Source organism: Oenanthe melanoleuca, chromosome 21 (genome assembly GCF_029582105.1).
Source record: "Oenanthe melanoleuca isolate GR-GAL-2019-014 chromosome 21, OMel1.0, whole genome shotgun sequence".
Classification (NCBI taxonomy): Eukaryota; Metazoa; Chordata; class Aves; order Passeriformes; family Muscicapidae; genus Oenanthe; species Oenanthe melanoleuca.
Window position 1 is genome coordinate 5,112,094 of NC_079354.1, and position 24,133 is coordinate 5,136,226.

Below are 24,133 nucleotides of genomic sequence, written 5' to 3' on the forward strand. Positions count from 1 at the left end.
TGGCCAATTAGAGAGTTTAATATTTAATATTAAGTGTTATGCCACAGGGGTCCCTTTCAGAGCTGCTCACAGCTGTAAGGGTGACACAGCCAAGCCCTGCACACCACCAGGGTCAGCAGCTTTCCACCGCTGGGACAGGTGGGTGCTCTGGGGTACAGGGAGGTATAAAGACTGATAGACTTCATTTATAATTGATATTTTCTCAGAATGAAGCAGACTGCACATTTATAATCCTCAGGAATTAATGCAAAAGCATCTTACATTTCATCTTTAATGTTACCTTCAAGTTTCAAACGTTCACACTTCATCAAAGATGAAGACTTTTTTTTGATAGAAAAACACAGAGACATTGTCTGTGTAAAATGATAATGCAAGTAGTAAAAAGTTTCTTTGTCAAGAAATTATTTTAACATTATATTGAGCAAGCCAAAACTCACAGGCTACTGACACGCAATGTGTGAACACTGGCTGCAATACTGGGTCTGATTTTAGATCCTCTATTTTTATCCTTCCAAAAGAAGCATTGAAGTTTCTGTGATTCCACGTATCTACAGAGCCAAATCCCCAAACATTCATACCTACACTATTTGCATGTCCAAATGTTTACTGTGCAAGCATTTGAAACAGATACTGCACTATTAAACTAATTGTTAACAATTTGGAAAAAGAAAATCACCAGCTTCTCAAAGCAGCTAAAAGACTGCACACCAAAAGTGGCAAAGATACACAGATGTAGACTGGATAAGGCCATTTGACTCAAACAACTCTTCAAAAACTGCCAAATATCAACTTTAAAGCAAACTTTTCTCAAGTGCAAAGAAAATTAAAATGAGAACCTGGCAAAATGACTGCAAAATTTTTAACTAAAATGTGCTCAAACACAAACACCAATAGAAAACCCTTCCACCATTTCTAGGGTGACTTTTCACCAAGAGGAAAAAATCTCCACAAGGATTTTTTTTCCAAAATAGTTAATTAATTCATTAGACAAAGCACCATATGGAGGCAACGTAATACATCTGTGATCTGAACATTAGCTTATCACTGACATGAAGAATATTAAGTGAATGATAAGTTAACGAGCAGCTTGCACTGATGAAGTCTGTAAATAGAGGAGCAAGTCACCTCCCTAATTAATGATAAATATTAAATCAAAGACAGGGTTTTATATCATGTACTTGTGAGGCAACAGTCTAACAAAAACTGAGCTTAATATAGACTAGCTTTAAAAAGTAGGAACTCCTACAGTTTACCTCCAGGACTGCTGTGGTTCAGTGCAGAGGCAAATCAATCCCTATTCCCTGGCTCCAAAAGGGGCCAAGGAAAAAATGAGAAAACAGCAATCCCTGCAAGACACACCTTTATAGCACATGTTCTATTATTACTGCACATTAGGATTAAATTTCTCTGAGAGAATAAAACACTCTTGTTCACTGAGGATCCAAAACTGGGACAAGTGGCTGATGTACCACACAGTTGTGCTGCCAGAGACCTCAACCCCTGGAAAACTGAGCAGGCAGGAACTTTATGAAAGGGGACATCCTTCCCAGAAACTCCCCCAAGGATAATGCCAGGCTATAAAAAGAAGTCTGGGTTTTCAAGATCACTGTTATTTTGAAACATTATCAGCTACAAGTCCCAACTAGAGCTCTACTAGATCAAAGAAATCACCTTGAACAATAATCAGATTCATAAAATGGCAGTAAGTGCATACCTTGAGTTAAGAAACAATTTATTGTCAGTGTTGTGTGAACAAAGCTCTCATCTGATTTTGCATCTCATCCCTTCACATGGCAAAATGAACCCAAACAACATTTTCAGGGACATGTTTCTAGAACACTTCAGAATAAAAGAAGAAATTGATCCAGTGATTCCTGGTAACCAAGAACTAAATCAAGTTTTCACAGGATTGATCCCAGCTACTTAGAAGGAGGAATGCCACCACAAAAGTCTGATTATTTAATTACTGAGCTTAATGAAAAGGGCTATTTTTAAATTTACTTCACAGTACACATCAGTTAACTCATTAAGGAGTTTGAGTTGGCTGCTTGCAGGCTGAAGGAGATGATATATCCGTAATTAAGCAAAGTAATCTTTTCCTGATGATTAATATTAAGCACAAGACATTGCCTAACAAAAAAAAAAAATTTGAGCCCTCATTTTGTATCTGAAAAGGTTTAGAGAAAAAAAAAATCAAATATATTTTAAGCTCTTAGAAGGGATAACAATTTTTAATTGGGGAACACAAATACATATTTTGAACACAATGAAGGTACAGAACTTTATCTACTTCCAAGATTGGAAAACTGAAAGAAAAAAACACATCCTTTTTCAAATAAGAGTACAAGGGAAATAAAAAACTCAAAATAAAATTAACCAGCTGCCTCTATCTAAAAAGCAGTAGGGAACAACTGGCTGTTGCTGCTGTGCAATTCTTCCCTCTGTTGTCAAACTGTGCAACTACATCACTAACAACGATGCACAGGAAACCCTGAGAACAGATTTGATATTAGCTTTTCAATGACATTTTCTAGGACTGGGTTTAGGCTTCTTTCCTCATCTTTTAAAACATATTGTAGAAAAAAGTTCTAAGGAAAAACATGAACACACAAATAAAATTTAACTGTGTATACAAATGGACAAGCAATGTCTACTGTTCAGTGTTAATTCCAAATGAACTTATCTACAGAAGATACTCCCCAATTCCATAAGGGGGTCTGCAGAACTTCACAGAAAGGATGAGAACTTCGCCTTGAAAAATGTAACTTGGAAAAGCAGGGAAAAATAGAAGGAGATATTATTGCTTTCCAAATGACAACACAGATGGTTTACACCAATGAAGGGCAGTAAGATGGCCACAAAAATTATTCCCTCTTAATTTGGATTTCCATATACAATTCCAAAGTTGGCTTTTATGTGATCCAGCTCTAATGAAATCTGCTCCTATCCTGAGCACAGAGGTAATTTGCTATTGCTGCAAATCACTTCTCAGAGATTAATACAACTTGTTTACAGGCCAATTACCCGGCCTGCCAACTGGACACTACCAGAATGCCCAGTTTTTGTTTTGTTCTTTTAATGTTGTGCTGAGCACACAAGTGAGCATTCTTTCAAAACCAACTCATGAATTACAAGGGGGAAATTGATACTGGCATTTCAGATAGACTAGACTTGATAAATTACATATAAAGGTAGAAGACATTTTTTGGGGCACTAAATTTTAAAGTACACTTTGATAGTGCATGGCTTGACATCTGTTATTTAATCTCCTACAAATAGCTACATTGAAACTATTAACATGCTTCAGAAAGCAATTTCAAGACATACATTGAATGTTAACTGGCCCTTCTTTTTATTATGAATAAGCTGCTATGTACAATTGAAGTTGGAAAATGAAAAGAGCATCCTTAACAATATGGAGGTATTAAGTGCTTTGACCTCTTGCAGTTATTGCAAAATATTAAATGGCCAGAAGATAGCTTTTTAAAATTTGATTTAAGGCCAATTAGCACTTGGGAAATCATCTCCCCATCCTTTTCTTTTCCAACAGACACTAAAATTAACTACAAAGTCAGATCAACCTCTGTGAAGAAAAAGCACAGTTAAGACAGCAACAATGACCAAGGAAGTATAGGATCAGTGGAGAACCAACAAGGAAACAAATGTCCCACAGAGCAGCAGCATTTAGCAGGATTTACTGCAGCACAGCTGGGTGAACATCCTTCCCCACTGCCCCAGAAGGGGTAGATGAGTCCCACCTGCACTGCACACACTCCCAGAGCTCCCTCGTGCCTGAGCTCATGGATGCTCACCTTCAAATCCTGCTGCTAAAATGGCTCCGTGGCACTGCAAGGTGACAAAGTCTCACCTCCAAAGACAATGCCACAAATACAACAGCTAACAGCTCATTTGAAGCGAGCCTCTGACTCATAAGTCTGTGATTTTATGTGCAGTTTATCAGATGGACTTGAAAATAACAAAATATACCAAGTGTTAGTTAGAAATTGTCACTAAGTCCAGTCAGTGGCTGCTTCCTCAGCAGTGACCATGTCCTGGTTCTGAGCATCTCTGGGCACATTAGAGATCAGAGATCACAACCTGCTGATGTCCTTCCCTCCTCAGACTCTTGTGCTGTCACTCCTGCTGGTGGCAAGGCTGTCCCAGACAAAGGGTGAAATGCTGCTCTATTTGCTGCTCTAACTTGAAAGAATGTTATGAGAAGGGCCAGAAGACAACTGATGGTGGATCCATGCTTCTGAAGGTGATTAACAATTTTGTTTAGGAAAGAAAAAAAGGTTCATATTTTCCCTTCTCTAACTGAGCTCTCTAAGTAGTTTTCCTTTCACATCCTTTCAAGATGTGCAGTTGACTCCTCTGGTTACAAAGTCAGTGGTCACATGAACTCCAAAACCGAACTTGCACTGCATGGGTAATAGTAAGTCCAAAGGCTTCTTTTGATGATTGCATCATTAATTCTCCCAAAATAAAAATCACTTTCATTAAAAGATTTACTACAATGAAAAGTGAATTTAATGTTCTATTAGCATCATTCAGGAGCTGCATTAAAATGTTTGATCAAGCTGAAAGAGTAGTGAGCCAGTACTTATTTAAATTACTTCATTCTTTAATTTAGCTAACTTCAGACTGAAGTACAGCAAAATGAAGTTCTGAACATTTAAGCAATCTGCAGAATCTGCATCCACTTTCAGGCCACTGTTTTGTTTTTAAACAAACCTTGATATCTTAGTACATCCATGAAGTAATACTTTCTGTTATAAATAAAAGCCTGATAACAGAAAATCTCTGTCTCTTATACACCCTAGAATCAGTGAAGAAAGCAACCAAAAAAAGTGAGGAGCAACTTAATGAAGTTTGCTGCAGGAATTGGTTCTGCTGTATTTCAGCAGCAGCCTGCATGATTTAAGACTTGCTGGGAGTCTTACCCTAGACCTGAGAGCACACATTTTCAAGAAAATTTTCACCCTTTGAGGACATGTAATTCCTATCTATGGGTAACTGAAAGGAGGGAGAAGTTCAGTCTTCTGTCTAAGCGAGACAGCAATCAGAAGGAACTGAATCCACGTGGTTCAAGTGGCATTAGTTAAAACTTGGCCGGCTCTAGCTTCCACCTAGTCTTATTTTTTTAACCTTAAAAAATAAATTATGACATGCCTATTAGGAAGATCAAAGGAAAAACAAAAAGCTAACTAGTGACAAATCCCTGAGAAAACATTTTAGAAGATTCTGTTCTAAGAGCCCCATTTCCCCAGCTTCTTGTCCTTTAGGAAATGGTTAACTAATTTATCTTATCCTATGCTAAACATTATATTTAAATTAATTTCAGTATATTTGATCTACTGTCTTTTTCTAAATTGAAATCCTAGTCTTGTCTCCTTGCACTGAAACATCCCACTGGTTGTGGCCTGTCCCATACATCCATTTCCTCCTCATTTCAGAGTTACCTGGACAATTCTACTTGTATTGCAAAGTGCTACTGCACATGAAGCTGATCATCACAGAACTACCCAAAGTTTCCAGAACACGTGCATGGAATGAAACTGAAATTAAAGTTAGGTAACTTTTTATCAGAGTTGACAAAGTAAAGAACAGGGAGTCTTGTGCTGGTCACAGGGCACCTGCACTGCTTTACTGAAGAGGCTAGATCAGAACCTAAATTATTGGAAGAAGCATAGAATAGCATTAGTAGTAGCAGTAATTTATTGTAAAAATAAAGGCCATGCTAAAATCCTGGTGTACTGCCTTCAAATAGTTTCTGGTTTCCATTTAAACATGTCCCCAGCTAACAATTCAAGGACAAGCCCTAACAGACAAAGAAGAAACAGCAATGGAACTCGAGTTACAAATGAGGCACTTTCTGGTCAATATTGAGATCAGTTTTTCCTTTTTCCACTCCCCAAGGCAGCTCCTTCCCCAAGTGGTTTCAGGATGAACTGCACAGTCTGCTGGCCCTTCTCTCCCTGGCAGTGACCAGGGCTCTCCTGTGCTTCTCCTGGGAGCCACCCTGTCAGCAAGCCTCAAGTTTGCTGCTTTTTGCTTTATTTACCACCCAGGCTTGTACTACCTACAAGCCCTCAGAGGCTACAACTGCTATCAGAGCCTCCCAAGGATTGCTCCTGGTGCTCTCCACTGCAAATGAGCAGCATCTGGAATCTTACACACAGTCTGGCTTCTCACAGCAACTCCAGAATCCAGGAGATCAATGTTGAACAGCCCATATACCTGCCCTGCAGGCCTCTGCTGTGAATTCTGTGGCTCAGTTCAACACAAAAAAACATAATTTGCACAGAGAAACTAATTTCCAAAAGTATTACACAGAATCCAAGTATAATAATACATAATCAACCTTGGATGTATAAATGAGGTTACATATTAAACAGCTCTTCCAAGCTGCTGAAACACACAGGCCTAACTCAGCAGGCCCACAAATGTTCACTAATTCCAGCAAAACCAAAAAGCTTCATCACCTCCTTGCCCATTTAGTCACCCAAGTGCCTGAGTATCAACAGTGGATTTACCAACTTATAAGAAGATATGAGACATAACACAGGGAGAAGAACTAGACATTACATCAAAGAAAAGCTTTCTGAAACCAGGTGACATCCTTTCTGCATTTAATATACTACATTCTGAGTAACAGCTAGGAGAGAGAAAAAAGAACACATTCTTTGCTATGACACCTTAAAAACCAGCCCATGCATTCCTTAGTCCATTGTAGTTTTAGTCTATAGTTTATAAATTGGAACACAAACATCTGCTAAGACACCCAATACCTTTAATTAAGGGCAGATCTCAAATCCCACAATCAGACTTGTGCTTTATAATTTTATGCCTGAATTATAAAAAGGGAGGTCCAGGGCTTTATTTTTCATTGGACGTTTCATAGCTATGAAAAGTGTTGAGATAATTTAGAATTAAAAATCATCACATTATTATAAGCAAACCAGACCTTTAACTACAATTCTGTTCTCAGTAACTTATGCTGCCTCACAATCTGTCTCTTTTTCAAATATATCACATATGATACAAACGTGGTGCAGTTAAGACAGAGGAAGAGATTTCAAGTATTCTTGAGAAACTATGACACAGCTATTTTCAAATCCTAAGCAAAAATATCTTACATTAAAATAGTACAGTCCCTCCCTCCCCCCCAGTTCAATTACTAAAATCCAGGAGAGGGTTACTAGCAGTTTCAAAATTGCCTAATTATCCAGTGCAATCCAATCTACATCTTCAGAACAGTCTCTATGGTGGCAATAGTTCTTTTCTTCATTGGGGGATTAAATTGGTTCACGTGCTCTGAATAACCTAATCACTGCTGCCAATACAGTAACAAATGAAGGGAAAAACATGCCTTATGAGCTAGAAAAATATTTACAGGCCACACTACTCCAGCAAGAAGCATTTGAAAGCTATTTTACAGGCAGGACATAAGGCAAAATCAAATATCTATACCTAAAATAAAAAGCCACAACAACAATTAGGTTACTAAGATACCTTTACTCGAGCCTATGATGAAATTTTCAAGAAAGATGGCTTGGGAGGGAAATGAAGTCCAAACACCTAATGCTAAAATACTGAGCAGATAAACAAAGAGCACAGGAGACATGCACAACAGTGTAATCATAACCAAAAAAAAAAAAAAAAAAAAAAGGAAGCAAAATCAGCCAGAAATATTCGATAATAAAAACTATCACATTTATGTCCTAAGTACTAAAACATTACAAACATATTCACTCTCTTCTGTTAATTAATTTAAAGGTATCCTAGTCTGCATTCTTCTATTTAATGAAGCCAACAGCAAAACAACCCTAAAATTTTCTGGCACTAGCTAGCCAAACCCAAGACAAATTTTAATATTAAATACACAAATCTATTTGTTAAGCAGAAGTGAACTAGCACAGCTCGTTCTGACAATATTAGAAACTAAGTAACCCTTAATTCAAAACAAGTATTTCACAATTAAAAAACAGCCATCTATGACAATCCACTAAGCAGAATTCAACAAAAAGGCCTCAGAAAATGATGCTCCTAAATGATTAGCCTTTACATCAGCAATCCTACAATAAACAGGCCCTGAGCACATACCGTCAGGGTTTTTGGGATACATTTCTTTCATTAATCTCCAATATTAGCAGCAGCAGCATCACTCACTCTTCCGTTCCTTTCCTCCTAAAATACATTCCCCAGGAGTCCTTTCAATGCAATTTTATCAGCATTTCCAGGAGGTCTCTCAGCCACATCCCTACGCACAGAGGCAGCAGGAATCTCTGCATTTGTAACAATCCATGGCTGCAAAGGAGGGTGGCAGGCACAGCGACTGTACCATAACCAAAATGCTGAGTTCTCTTCTCTCCTGCAGCACACGTACACACAGCCCGCGTCAGTGCCCGCCGCTCGCAACAGCAACCACAATGATGACACAAAATCTACAGAAAAAGCATGCATTACTCACTGGGTTTTATTCTTTAGCCTCTTCAGCATGTAATTCTTTACAATGTAGTAGGTATGAAACGAAACATTTTCCCTTTATTCCACGGATGCCGCTGTGTGAATACCATTAGACACCAAGGACAATAGGCAGGATCAGCTCGAACATTAAGAGCAAATATTTAATGGAAGACTGGTTACCCCCGTCTCTCCCTTTCACATCTCTGCCTCATGTATCCAGGCACGGGTGGTACTGGCTCCCTTGAGAGGCTGTAGCTAGCAGCTGAGGCACAACTAAAACATGGCATGGATGTCAAGGAGCTGATGTCACCAAAACAAGCATTTCTCTGATAAAACCAGCAATTCCGTGAGGGAAGTCCTACAAATCGATGGGAATTGTTCAGCTGGACGTGCTTTGTTACACAATGCACTGCAGCACCAAGAGTGATAGATCAAGATCTGTCAGGGTAAATAAGCTGAGACTCCAATAACTAAGTTATAAAGCTGCCAATCAGCTGCTGAGATCCAGATGCGCTGTCAGGAGCGCTGGCACCTCGGGGCACAGGAGAGAACACACCAAACGCCTCTGAAACAACCTGGTTTTATTCACTTCTGAAAGAACAGCCCAGCTACTGAAAAAGTAAAAGTGAAATGCAAGACTGGTCTAAAAGTCTGCCATCTTTATCAGGATACACTGATCAAGCACCCAAGGCTCCAGTCCAGCAGATGCTGGGAACGCCTGGCAGAGGTCACATGCAGTGGCTGGGAAGGGATGGGAGATGTCTCAGCCACGCTGTCACCTCACAGCAGCACTGCCAGCACAGCTAGCTCAGGGAAAGGGGCTGCTTGAAACCACAGCTGTGCACTTACACTGGGAGCTGGGGCTGGCTCCAACAAAAAGCACAGAAATCCAGCAGCAAAGGAATACAGAGACAATACAAGCACAGATGCTGGAGGCTGTGCAAATTCTGTCTCACAGACAACACCACATCAATATAAGAACAAAGGTTCTTCAAGCACAGAAATAACTTTCCTTAAGTTATGCAAATGGAATTGAAATATTAGTCGTGGTTTATTTCATTAATGGATTACAGGCTTTTATTTCAAGTTTTGCTAGGCTGGTACAATCTCACAACCATATCAATTTAATGAAGGTGAGGATAGGCAACAACTCTACCATTAAATTTCAACATAAATGCAAACCCTCCAGTCTGTATTCCTGCACTCTTCTTCCAAAGGATTATTGTTCTGAAGGAGCTGGAAAGAAAAACCCTACAACCCTACAGAATCACAGATTTGCACTTCAGAAGATCACAAATTATTGGACGAGCCACTCCATGACCTAACATGGACACATCTGAGCAACTGATTGGAAATGCAATTATTTCACAATTGAATAGTTTTATTTAAAAACTCCATTTCAAACTGTCTGTAGTTCTGTAACAAACCAGTAATGCACACTTAGAACTGCTAATTTAAGTAGAAGCTCATTTTGGATAGACCAACTACTCCACTGTTTATTGGTCTCTGGAAAAAACCTAAGGCAAACTCGTAAGCTCCTTTATAGTACAAACGTGATGCTCCAAAAAACATATACATATATTACATAATACTCTCACTTTTAAAAGTATTTCCTATGAACATAACTACAGCAATAAAGACACAAAATAAGAACTGAAAACACGATGAATATTTTCTGAGGCAAGGACAGTATCTCAGTCCTGACAGAATAAACAGTCCTTTAAATAAACTGTATCACAAATGTCAGTAACATTTCCATCCAGTTCAAGTGCAATGCAGATGTTTGTTGTGGGCCTCTGGCTAACAAACCACAATAGTGAATGCATCAGTCTATGCTAAATTACAATTTAAACACGATTTAACAGTGCTGTTGCAAAAAAATAGTTATACCTAGGCCACAAGGCCCAATTTCCATGCAGGCCCCATAGATTCAAAGAGGTAATGTGCATCAAATTAATTCATGAAACCATGAGAAACCTGACCAGAGATCCCTTATAAAGCACATCCAACTAAACAGGGTTTTTAAACAATCTGAGTGTGATTCAACGTGACCTGTAAAAGCATACAGGGAGAAATACCCTACAGACACAATAACCAGGTCAGCTGAGCCACACTCAGCTGTGCTTTCTGCACTTCATCTTGTGGCTTGAGAGAACTAAAACTGCTAACAAATTAACACAAAAATCTTTCCTATTAGAATACCTACACCTTTAATGAGGTCATTAAATTAGGTGTCTCAGGGATAATTTCTTTAACTCTTCTAATCATAGTAGAAGAATCTTTATCTGTTGCCCTTGTTCAGCAAATTAGAGAAATTATTTTTCTTTCTTTCCTTTCTAAAATAATTTTAAAACCTAGTCACCATGAAAACTTACATGGTTTTTACAGTCAACCTTTCATCTACTATAGTTTAAATGTAGAAAATCATATCTGAGCTCTAACTTCTTGGTATTTATTTCACCTCTCTCCATCTTCATAAAAGTTCTCAATAAAACAATTATTAGCATATTAGCATTACTTCTCTGATTAAAAATAGTATTTACAACTTTACTCATCTTTAGCCAGTCTGTCAGTGTAAATCCTGATCAACCAAGTACTTTTCTCCTAGTATGCATTACTTGCTCTTATCAGCAATTAGTTTTATCTCCCTTTACATTTCTCAAAGAGCAAAGGTCCTTCAAATTCTTCAGTCAGCTTTTCTTTATACTCCTGTGAGCAACCAAGCATCATCTGCTACCTTTGGCACTCAATTATTCCCATTCTTTTCCTTAACATTTACCAAGATATGAAACTAAAGTCCTGATGCCATCCCTCTGTAATGAGGGCTGACTCCACACCTATTTAATCCTTTTATCCTTGTGCAGTTCAGGCTATTGAAATAAAGGTAAACCATATCAATTATGTGTCCTTCCTCTGGAGGTTTATCTACCTCTCACAGGATTATTTTTATAGAGACTAATAACCTCTTTATTAAAATGGCTGTATCTCCCTCTTCAGCACATCATTTCTTTTTCCTCAAAGCTAAAAAACCAAAAGAACTACAAAAAAAACAAAGGTCTACATTCAAATATGCATCTAAAATCTCCTCCTCTGAATCTATCAACTACAAAAACCAGCATTAATCCTCAGAAACACTAAAACACTGCTACAACACTGATTTATGCAATTTCTTTGTTGACAAAATGTTTAACATTTTACATTCCTTTAAGAAAACAAAACAGATACACACATATGTAGTGCTAGATCATTAAAATCTTTTAATATATTTCTTTTCCATGTTACAAAAAAAAAATTTAGCTAGAATTTGGTAACATGTTAGTACTCACGATCTTCTCCTGGACAAGGCATGCCGGGTTTCTCTGGAATACTTGGGAAAACTAAAACAAAAACATTAGATTTTTAAGGTAAAATATTCTCGTAGTACTTTTTCCTTGATTCTTGAATATATTTACAAACAGACAGTTTTTGGAAACCTTTAAATAATTCTACATGAGAAATGATGCAATCAAAACTAGGTTCCAGACTGGCAGGAGCTTATGCTGGAGTAGAGCATGAACAAATCTGTGCAGTGCTGAACTCAAAGCCTCCTGCACATTTCAGCTTTGAGCTCCAGTTCCTTCTCAACATCAAACTCCAGGGTAGCAGCTACACAAAGAAGGATACTTGACAGACAAGGGAGTCACTCCAACCTCCCACTTAAGCAGCTGTTGGGATTATCAGAAACACAGGGGTTCCTGAAGTGTGCAATACTTGCCATGAATAATCAGCCCCTCGCCTCTGTTCTGACAATACAGACGGAAGGCTTCCTCCAGCTCCATCTGAGATGAGATGGTACAGGGGTCACCTAACAAAAAAAAGCAACACAGGCAAATTTACCACTAAAGAATTCAGTGGAGAATTTTAATTAGTAAAAAATGTACTAGCTTCAAGTATTGCTTTTCTTTCAATCACTTGATATTAAGCTGGCATTTTGATCAAAGCCAAAAATGGAACAACTCAATTATTCCTTCCAATTTTATCAAAATTGAGTAGAAGAACTATCCTATAAGATAAAAAAAATAAAAGTGATCAGATATGCCTGAAGATCCCCCCCATTTTTTTGTTGTCTGCCTGGGGTCACATTATCAGCATTACCTTGGGAAGGTTATTTTTGTTAAAACTGGATAATTAATCCATAAATCCACTTAACCAGACACACGTAAAGTACAGTACGTCACAATGCACTGAGAGCAAGCAAAGAAGCAAGGGTGTCACTGAACCCCTGTCCCTTTGTGGAACAGCCACCTTCCTGCAGCACACTTTGGGTGACAGGTGACCTTATGACATCCAGGCCAAGTGATGACACCAGTGTCAAGCCACATAATAAACTAATTTTTCTTATTCTTAAAAAACCTTCTTATTTTGTAAGCTGATGAATCCAAGGCCCAGCTACCTCTCTTTGAAGGCCACTGCTGTTGATGATCTACAAAAGCAGCAATAATGCAACATGAAAGATAAAAGAATTATTTGTACTGCAAATCAACAATCCATATTCTTTATATGTTTATGGGATTTTATCATGAGTGAGCTATTCATAGTTCAAACCTTTCGGATCTTGTAAAAAAAAAAAAAAAAAAAAAAGGGGAAACACTATAAAAGCTCAACAGAAAATCTATTTTCTTCATCTCTTGGTAGGTTTTGTTTATTCCTTAAGCCATCAGCAATTGTTCGCTTTTAGGAAGTTCAAAGAGAACATCTGTTTGTGCAATCAGTCAAATGAACTTAAATTCCATGTGGCAATAAGTGGAAACACTTGCATGCAGAAATAGGATAATTCACAAAACCCAGGAGGATCGAGGACAGCCAACACAGCAGATTGGCTGAAACTCAACAACCCAGACCCAGGAATCAGAAAAAGGTTGTACAGGTATGTATTTAACCAAGACAAGAGGAAAATACTCACTAGAATAGAGACTAAATAAATTTGATTTAATTTAAGTAAGCTTTGAAAAGCCAATGCAACAGAGAGTCCAACCAAGAAACACTTAAAAGGAGTCATGTCTTAGAATCCTCCAACTCAAAACTCAGGGAGTTTTCTTCTTCCCTGCAATAATCTTCCTTTATCAGCAGGCATGCAGTTCAACCAGCTAAGCACAGGCAATGTAATTATCTTCCATGTCCTTCTGATCAGGTTACTTTTTATGACACCACCATTAAACTCAGGTTGGTACAGTTGCCTCTGTTCTTCTTGGTATTCAAAGATAAAGAGTAAAATTTAAAAGAATTAATACTACTCCTTGGTGTCTTAAAAAGGGCTGAGTCGTCTTTGACTACCAGCTACCTCTTTCCAAGGTCAGTACTTTGAAATTCCATTCACTCAAACAACACTATCAGCTAAGAGAGCTATTAAAAAACCCAAAACACACCATTACAACTATTAGCCAAACCAGTTTGGTATTTTTCGACCTTTCTGTGTTCAGTTCTAGTTCTGCAGGCCGTGGCTTTGACAAGGTGCTACTGTAGAAGTGAATTCAAGTGCTACTGCTATCAACCCTGATGTCTTGAGTCTAATTTCTCCAAGCTTCCAGCTCTGTGATAGGGTTCTGTACTTAGGTATTTAGAAACAAAAAAACCTCCACAGCATATTTGTTTATACAAGTTCCTCAATGCCCCTTCTCTGTACCAGAGTGAACAAACCCTGAGAAGTGTTTCAGTCCAATACCTTCATCATCAATCCACTTGAGGGTAATTGGCTGCTCCTGCTGCAAGTTACACATCTCATGCACTTCATCACAAAGTTCAGCATAGCTCATTGATGCATCCAGGTTTGTTATCAGGATGTCCCTGCAGAAGATGAAAATATCAGCTTTTATCAGAAAACACCTGCATATTCCAACAGTTCCATCTACGGACAGCAAGCTGCAGAACCACACAAAATGAGCATTCCTCATATGAAACACTCCCACTATGCCAGCAGGATTACACTTCACAGTGCTTAACCTTAAAAAACTGCAGTATGGAGGAAATAAATGGGTTAATTACCCATCTTTAATGCATGTTTACGTAGGTGAGCCAAGCTCCCTTATTATAATTATCAGCGTTTGAAGTGTTGTTAAAAAACAAACCAGGAGCTTTCGTAATATATTTTTTTTTTAATCTAGGTGCTTCTTCCATCAGGAGATAAATGAAATGATTGTAAATTCCTTTTAGACTGTAGGCTTTTCCTCACATCCACTATATTGTTTGAGATGAAGCTTTGATTGCGTGAATTCTCAAAAGTTGTAATTACAGAAAAAATTCAGATAAAATCTTATTCAAATTCTGCATCTCGCACTCTACTTTTGTAGTGTTTACAGACCCTGAACCCAATACTGAACTCTCTATGTAGACTATTACCTCAGGAATTTGTGACAGTAACTTTTGATATAATGGAATTCTACAAGTCCTGTCAAAGCAGGTCAAATACTGAAGAAAGGAAAAAAGATAAGGCAAAATAAAATCTGATTATACAAACAAGACTTTCTACTATTTTTAAAATATTTTTCTAATAACTGACTCTAAAGAAGAACAAAAAGAAATGGGAAGTTAACTTAAATCATTTCAACACCTTGCAGAGGACAATTAAGAAACTGTTTTGTAGTTAATGGCTATTGGCACGTGTAATTCTTTTCCCTCCTAGCTGAATACAGCAAATACATCAGAAGTTGTCCAACATGACTGAGAAAATTCTCCTATTTCCATACTGTGTGACAAGTCATTTTAGAAAAAATGTTATACAACATATTCTGCCTACTTATATCTTTCAGCTAGCAGTTGAATAGTACTACACTGAAATAAAAAACTTAAATTCCACAACTTACTTTTAAAATTATATGCATTAATAACTTGTCATTTTGCCTTTGCTGCGAAAATTACTTTAAGCAAAGCTCTAAAACAATCATCTTAAAGAACTGTACTGTTTCAAATTCAGATTAAAAGCACTGCTACCTTTTCAAGTGTATCTTTAATCTACACTTTGTAGAGCTCTCAAAGAACAGCAACTTAATAATTCTTCATAACAGCAAAAGAAATACAGATGCTGCCTACAGAGAGCTGGCAGGTGAGGCTGAGTTTAAGAACATTTCCCTGTCAAAGAAGTCATGTTCCATGCATTTATGAAAGTAAGAGACCAAACTGGTTCTCACAGCAATGTTTGAGGGTTGGTGTAATGCTCTGCCCCAAGAGGTCACCAACAAATGCAGCTTGCCACCACAATTTAATGCCTGTCACCACAGGCTACTCATGAATTCAAGCAGCTGTAGATCTATGGTAACCACGGACAATCACACTTTCCCAAGTATCTACATAATATTCAAAAATTGAAAATACACAGTAAGACAACATTCTACACACACTACAAATTCCAAATAAAGCTGGTAACCACTCAGCAGCCTTGAATTGTTAAAATTATTATAACTGATGTCATTCTACAAGTAAATGAATTAACTGCATATCCATGATGTCTATCTTCCTGTGAGATTTACAGTATCTAATCTTAACATCTCTACAGCCACATCAGGCAATCAGGGCACAGGGAAGTGAAAACCATTCCTTGTTTAACACTAAATAATCCCACAGGACACTAAAAGAATTATATATTTGAAACTGGACACTACACAGTAATATGAAGAGCTGATGACCAGTAAGTTATATATGAGCAGTTACAGCAAGAGAAATAACTCCAGTGACAGACCAAACATGTCACCTCTCAGAGGCAAGATAACATACAGCAAACCAGACTGCAGCACTGCTCTGCTTCAGTGATTCCAAGTAACCAGGTACAAACTAGAGAGGCAACTTGTGCAATTCCTGGTTCATTATTGCAGTTACTTAGTTTTTCCTTTGTAATCTACTCTGGCAGTGATTTCTGCTGTGCTATGTTAGGAACTCTGTCACACCCAGAAACAGGAATACCTGAGACACTCAGCCTCCAGAGATACATCAATACTCATGTGCCTTCAACTTCCTCATGCTCAGATTTCTAACAGGGATTTCAATACGGCATCTGTACTATTATTTTAATTTTAGCAGCCACTTGAACAAGTTAGTCCCTAATTCTGAAGTTGCCTAGCATCTGATTTCCTGCAGTCTGTCAAACCTGCTCAAAAGCTGAGTGCAGTACTGCAACGGAGATACTGAGTTGATCAGTTATAGAGGCTGTAATGCCAAAAGAGGCAGTTTTACCTCGTACAATTTAATCAGCAGAAAGAAAAATTCATACAACTTGGAACTCTTGTTTGTAAACTGACTTCTACAGACTTCACAGCTAATGCAAAAGACAGAATGTAGTGTTGCAGGAAAAACTACAGTAGTTAATTGTAAAACATGGTAATAATAATTACTTGACTTCTAACATTGACACAATTATTATCACCGCCCCCAGTTCTGCACAGACAAGTTCCACAGACACACTCCTTTCACTTTATATCAACACTACCTGCTAGCAAGCCACCCCAAATTATTTACACCCAGTTCTACTGGTGTTTGTAGTGTCTTCCCTTACAGAGCTGTGGCAGCCTTCCTATTGCATTACCACATTAATTCAATTGCTCTAGAACTCTCAACTCAGGACCTCAAACTACATGGCATTGATAAGTCGGTAAGTTTAAAAAGAAAGCATTTGTTTTCAATAAAATCTGTGAAGTGACTTTCATAACTACATCACATTTAATTCAAAACAGCATTTTGTACACCATAATGTGAGAACACGCACAGTAGTAGCTACATTTACTTATTTAGCAGTAAAACATCAGAAAAGATCACTGAAGCCACTTACTAAATGTCAACAAGTTCAGTCTAAATATTTCCAATCAAGTTTAAGGATCTACTTGGGCCAAATATTTAACTCCTCAAATGCCTTAAACTCAGGCCTTGAAGAAAGACAAGAGAGACTAAAGCAACATTATTTTACAAGGTCCTCAGAGTAGCAGCAAACCAATTAAATTAAACACACCTGAAAATTCAAATTTCATGTTGCTGCAATAAAAACTTCCTGTTTCTACTCACAACTGAGTGAAGTCACAAAGGACCATGACATTCTGATTATAGACAGGATAAAATGTAATAACTGTATCTGGATGCAGGAGATGAATCTAGACCTGCCTGTGACTATGGGAATCAATAACCCATCAACCCACAATAACTGTGAGTTTGTCACTTATGTACATTTTCTCTCCTTCTGAGAGAAGGATAAATTAACTTTTCTTCTTGATCAACATGCTGCAGGAGTCTGACTGGTATTTTAATAGCTCAGAAGTTTACCTGCCTGATCTGACATTAATTACAAATCCACCAAAGCCCTGTTCACTCTATCACTAGGTCAGACCATGAACTCCTGCTCAATATGCTTCAAAAATAGCCAGGTCACAACCCAGAGGAAAGGACACACTGACTTACCCATTGTAGTGTGTTTTTACTCTGATGAAGTCTTTGTTCAGATCAATTTTTGAGCCCATTTTGCTAGGCATGGTTTGTATTTAGTAGCTATATAAAATTGTGCAGAAAGAAATAAGTTGATTCAAGAAAGGTAACAGATTCTGAAGAGAAGATCTTCACATGTGGAATGTGTTTCTGCTCCAGATGATTCTCAACCCAGCTGCATAGATAAAAAAAACATAATACTGATGAATATACACACACTGCTAAACAAATGTGTCAAATTTTAGAAACACAAATAGTTTTACATAGAACAGCAAAAAAAATCAAAAGGAAAATGTGTAAGATCACTGACCTGCACAAAATTTAAATAAGACTGGTTAAAAATATCCTGCACAATTTAGCTTTACAGAAATATCCCAAGCATTTGAGGATGTTTTCTTAAAAATCCATCCAACAGCTCCCTCCTGGCTAAACACTCCACAGAACTTTTTACTTATTCATCAACACAGCATCTTACTCTTTTCTCCCAAAGAATCATGTAACTAAAAATAGTTTGTTCTGTAAATAAAACATTGTAGTCAATTACTATCAGCTACAAATTTACCCAAGAGAAGCAGCAGAGGAACTCCGAAGGGCAATTTAGCATACCTTTACGATTAGAGCCTGACAAACATCCTGTTTATTCCAAATTACCACCTCACCCATGAAAGCGTGTATCCAGACCCCTCCCTAACCCCGCTGTCCAGCCCACTGGTACCGGGAGAGCGGAAACTCCCGACCTCCCGCCCCGACCCTCCCGGGGGCTCAGGGGAACACGCGGCCCCTTCCGCCCATCCGGGGTCCCCTCTCAGCCCCGGCCTGCGGGGAGCGGCCGGGACGCGGCACCGGCGCTCGGGACGAAGCGGCGCCGGCACTTCCCCGGACGGAGCGGGCTCTGCCCGGCGTCCCCACGGCACCGTCCGCACTCCTACCTGTTCCTAGCGCGGCGGTCCCACCGCACACAGCGGAGCTCCGCGGGAGCAGCGGCCGCTCCCTGAGCCGTGCTCGGATGCACCTCCGCGGCCTCAAGTTGTTCAAAGTCCCGCAAGGAAGTTTCGAAGCGGACTTTGCCTCGTTGCCGGCGGTGCCCCGGCGGGGAACAGCGGCGACGGCCGGCGGAGGAGCCGCGGTGTCCCTCGGGCGTCGCCTCAAGTCCCGCCCCAGGTGCCCCCGGCGCCCCTCGGCCGCTGTCCAGGCTCAGCCCCCCGCGCCCGCGGCAACATGGCGGCCTGAGGGCGGGCGCCGCAGCCAATGGGGAGCCAATCCCGGCCCGGGTCCCTCCCCCCCGCCGCCAATCGCAGCGCGGGAACCGTTACCTGGGGAGCCGGAGCGTCCCGGCCAACCAGAGCGGGCGGGGGGGCGGCGGGAAACACCTGCAGCCAATGGGAGCGCGGCGCTGCAGGGAGCGGCGGCTGAGGGAGCGGGGGGGGGGACAGGTGTGAGGGGACAGTGCTGAGGGGACTGCGCTGAGGGGACAGGTGTGAGGGGACAGTGCTGAGGGGACTGCGCTGAGGGGACAGGTGTGAGGAGACTGTGCTGAGGGGACAGGTGAGAAGGGACAGTGCTGAGGGGACACGTGTGAGGGGACTGCGCTGAGGGGACAGGTGTGAGTGGACACGGGACTGAGCTGAGGGGACAGGTGTGAGGGGACAGGTGTAAGGGGACTGTGCTGAGGAGACTGCGCTGAGGGGACAGGTGTGAGTGGAGAGAGGATTGATGTGACAAGAGACTGGTGCGAAGGGGACAGGTGTGACAGGAGACTGGTGTGAAGGTTACAGGTGTGACAGGATACTGACTGGTGTGAGGGGACTAGGGACAAATGCTGAGGGAACTGATGTGAGGGGACAGGTGGGGAAGGACTGATGTGGGGCAGAGGAGAAGTCCTGAGGGGACAGGGGACAGATATGTGGGGACATGTTGTGAGGGGAGAGATGCTGAGGATAAAGACCAGGTGCTGAAGGGAAGGTGTGAGGAGACAGGCCCTGTCTGCCTCCCCCAGAGCTGCTTCCCAGGAAATCTCAGTGGAAAGCCAGCAGTGATGTCCCGTGAGTGTCAACCCAGCATCCAGCCCAGGGAGGGGCCAATCAAAGTGGCTAAAGCAGGAAAATCACAGCTGAGATAATAAAGTGGGAATAATATCAGACTGGCCAGACCAGAGAGAAAAGTAATCTATTAGTGATAGTGCAACCAGAGTTCCACAAGAGGCAGTCTGTGACATGGTTAATGCTCTTCTCTTTGTAAAGTTGGGTTTGGATGTTTTTCCATAATGATGCTTTGATGTTTTGCTTCCAAACTGTGAATCCTCTGTGACTGAATCAGGATCTCCTGTGCTTTCCTCACAGAAAGTTGGGATGGTAAACTCAGGGAGTCCTCTAGTGGAAATGCTGCTCATCCTGCACAAACAGCTGGTTTCCTTGTGTATTTTAAAACTTTTCTAAGCAAATAACCTATACAAGCAAAAGGGCTGCTTTGGGGCTTGATGTACTTAGATCCACCATAGGGCAACATAACCAACCACATTTGAAAAATGAACCAAAACAAGTTAGATTAACCACAACTGTTAGATTTTTTTTGTTTTGTTTTGTTTTGTTTTTTTACTACCTGGAGTTGAGAGGTCATGATTTGTATTTTGAAATGGAAAAAAATAATCGGTTCTTTGTCTCCTGCTATTCCATGTGTACACCTACATCAAGGTTTTTCAGGCATATTTAACACTTTCTCGGCACCTTTGTGGGGCTTTTGCACCAGTGTAGCTCTACAGTCTTCCAAAATACAAATAAATAATAGTTGGCACTAGTTTAATTAGCAGTAAAATGGGAAAACGTATTCCCATCAGTCAAGATGTTTTCTCTGAGATCAAGGAAATGCACCCCATGGCTTCAGTCTTTAATTGAATTATTTGTGAGTCCACTGGTAATTTTATTTTATTGGGAACTCTCAATTTGGTTTCAAAGTGAGCCCTTAAATCTTCACGTGTTCCAAATTTCTTTGCTTAAAATGGAGAACATTATGTAAGGTAGGTCTACAAACATAATTCTTTCAGGTCAAGGCAGACTTTGATCTCCATGTCACGTCAATTAAATACTTCAGCTCCTTGAGCTGTTGGATTGGGAGATAAAAGATTCTTCAGAACAGTGATCTGAAGTTTTGGGTGGTTTATTGCTGTTTTTCCTTCTAGCACAACTTACCACGGAGAAAAGCTCAGGTATATTTTCAGTGCTTAATGAGAAAAATCTCAACCATAATATTTTTACATCTCACAGAGGTATTTTGTAGTTGTTCACTTAGTATCCATGCTGTTGTTTTAGAAGTCTTGTTTTGGGTTGGTTTGTATTTTCTTATATTAAAAGACTGTTTAAACAGTTTAAACTGCTTAAACCTGGGTGTATTCCTGACCTTCGTTTCCCCCTTTATTTTTCCAGATGGCAGGCATTGCACTTTTGTCTTCTACCAAGCCTCAACTTAAAACTTTTGTCTTCGACCCCCTCAACTTAAAAGTTGCCCTATTTGTGTCTACTACATCTAGATTTGAAGAGCTGACAGGTTCTTACAGGTAACTTAATTTAATTTAATTCCAGATGTAAATGAGATATCTAAAATTCTAGTTCTTTTAAAAATGACTGTTAGAATCTTTTCATATCAGATCTTTTAAGAGCAGTGATCTGAGGAGTTCTGTTTGAGAAAGAGAAAGCTAAAAGTTAGGCTTTTCTCCAAATATTTCATTTCTGAAATTCTACATACAACCTCAATATCCAGTCATGCCACAGATAAACTGTAGCAGCAAAGATGTGATTTATTAAAGAATCCAATGATAGCAGTCTTACTGCTGCAGCCTGGGAGTCCGATGTTACCTCCTTGAATTGTCTTTCTGACTAAAAGTTATGAGCATTCCGTGTTGCTTTCTGAACATTCTCTGTTATTTCCTGGCGCTCTGGTTAATTCCTTTCAGGATGTACATCCACCCATTTCCAGCAGATGGCGAGAGATTCCCAGGCAACTCTCAGGGAATCACGGTTGCGCAGACAATGCTTACAAGTCATATGGCTTTATTTAGTGCTTTCAGGGTGTTGAGAACTGTTATTTAAAAATCAATTTTAAAGGAAAAATTTAAAAATCTTTGAGTTAATGATGGCATTAATCTAAAGCACAGCTTGAGCCATCAAATACAAGGTACTGTCAAGGCTGACCAAAAACTCCTCTCTCCCAAACGCTCCCATGAAAACATCATTATGGCAGCTACTTCTTCAAGACAATTGTTACAAAAAAGGGGAAATCAGTAGTAATTTCACCTCTGTCGAAGACAGGTAACCTGCTAGTACTTGAATTAATGACTCAAAATCTTCAGCTATATTAGGACCTTTCAAGTTTCCAGGGTTTTAAAGATTTAATAGGGATTAGAATGAAGCTTTCACACTGTGAACTGAACAACAAAGAAATTGAAGAGACAGCTCATATCTCCAAATGCATGTGAAGTGTGAGTAACCAGTTCTGCAACACTTCAGAATAAAAATGCCTCCCCATAGAATGTCTCTAGCAGATCAAACAAGCAGCATGTACAGGCTGCTCTCCAGCCTACTTACTCTGTCCTTTTGCCAAGGAAGAGACTAGATATTGTTTCCATTGAAATAACTGGCAATGAAATCCTTGGGTGCAATGGGAATGAATTTGGGCTAGATGCCACAAAGTTTGGATAAAAATAATAAGGCAAAGCATTAATATATTTGAACATAAACTGGAGTAAAGCAGATATTCTACATAATATCAGAAATCACCATGGCAATTCTTTGTAGATTTTCTTGTTGGCTTGAATATTAGTGTTTTTCTAGTCTGTGTTAAAATAGATAAAATGAATAATGTTTCAAGACTATTTTAAGACAACACCTCCTTTACTTGTCTGTCTTATATAAGATAGAAGCAACCAGAAGCTGACTCTCTTGTTGACACCTCATTAGCCAGGAGGAGAAAGAATTCTATGAGTAGCCCAAAACACACATCTCTAAGAGCAACTAAACCCAAACCTATGTGCTTCTGTATTTACTTTTTCAGGATATTTAAACAACCTGTTTGATTTTACAATACTTATGTGCACTGTAATTGATAAAGAAAATGTAGAACCTCCTGTCCTTTGTATATATGTACATACAAGCTTGTATATGTAAAAGTTTCACCCACCAAGACGAGGGTAGGATAATCTTAAATGAATTTGTAAAAAATGTAGCTAAAGATATACAGAAATAGATATTTTGTATTTGTTTAAAGCTGGAAGAAATGCAGCAATAAAGGAAGAACAGCTGGGATGGAGCATTATACCAGATGTTTTACAGATTACTCTGTATTTCATCTCTCAGTCTTTATTTAATCTTAAGACTGTAGTAATTGTAATACTGGAATAGCTCAATGTCCTATATATTTTGCTACTTCCAGCTCTGCCTGTTCCAATTGGCCAAAGCTGGCCAATTATTTATTACTGTGGAAAGAAAAATGTTCTCCCTACTGCATTTGGTAACCCCATGAAGAAAAATTGAGTTTTGTGATATTTGTGCTGCTCTCATTGAGATTACTTACCCAATAAACAACTATTGCAACCTGGATTTGCTAGTAACTTACATTACCCAGTAACTATGTTAAAGATGTTTGGGCCAAAATTAGGAATTAGGAAGAAGAGTTTCTTTAAGAGTGTGGAGAATTTGAGGATTGACTTAAACTTTTCCTCTCTATTGCATGTATGGGGTCAGTAGTGTGTGGTATAAGAGAGTGAAACAGGGAGAAAGTGTGTTTGTGAGGGAGTGTGTTTGTGTGGGAGTGTGCTGCTTAATTATCACAGGGTTGAGTTTCTTGCTTTTATGTAATAATCATTGGAAGGTACAAAGGTTTGTCAATTGAGACTTTCAGTCTTTTGGGAAATAAGATTATATTAGTTCTGCCTAATATGTTCTTGTGCCAAAAGAAAATTTCCTCTTCTTTTCCCCTTTCAAAGTGTGGGAAAAAAAAAAAAAAGGAAACAAAACTGATGATCAAGTGAAATAGAAGTATTGCAAGAGTTAAAGAAAGGGGTAAGTTCCAGAGGTTTCCAGTGTCTCAGAAATGCAGTATATTTGGATTTATTTTTTTGGACCAATCTTTTCATGGAACAGTGAACTCCCAATAACATCTGATTAGTTCTGTTCATGCTATATTTTCTGACAGTCTGGGCTTGACTGTCTTCTCAGATTTGTTTTTACTGTGCACG

At 39.3% G+C, this 24,133-nt stretch overlaps 1 protein-coding gene across 1 annotated transcript in view; it reads right to left on the bottom strand.

Annotated features, from left to right (window-relative positions):
• PRKCZ (protein kinase C zeta) overlaps positions 1-19,142 on the bottom strand; it is a 38,751-nt gene extending 19,609 nt beyond the window's left edge. Inside the window, exons 1-5 of the mRNA XM_056508192.1 lie at positions 18,837-19,142; positions 17,884-18,082; positions 14,171-14,292; positions 12,224-12,313; positions 11,796-11,846 (exon numbers count right to left, since the gene is read on the bottom strand). Coding sequence (XP_056364167.1) covers positions 11,796-11,846; positions 12,224-12,313; positions 14,171-14,292; positions 17,884-17,954 — 334 coding nt within the window. The 5' untranslated portion in view covers positions 17,955-18,082; positions 18,837-19,142. The remainder of the gene's footprint in view (positions 1-11,795; positions 11,847-12,223; positions 12,314-14,170; positions 14,293-17,883; positions 18,083-18,836) is intronic.
• Between the last annotated feature and the right edge of the window lie 4,991 nt (positions 19,143-24,133).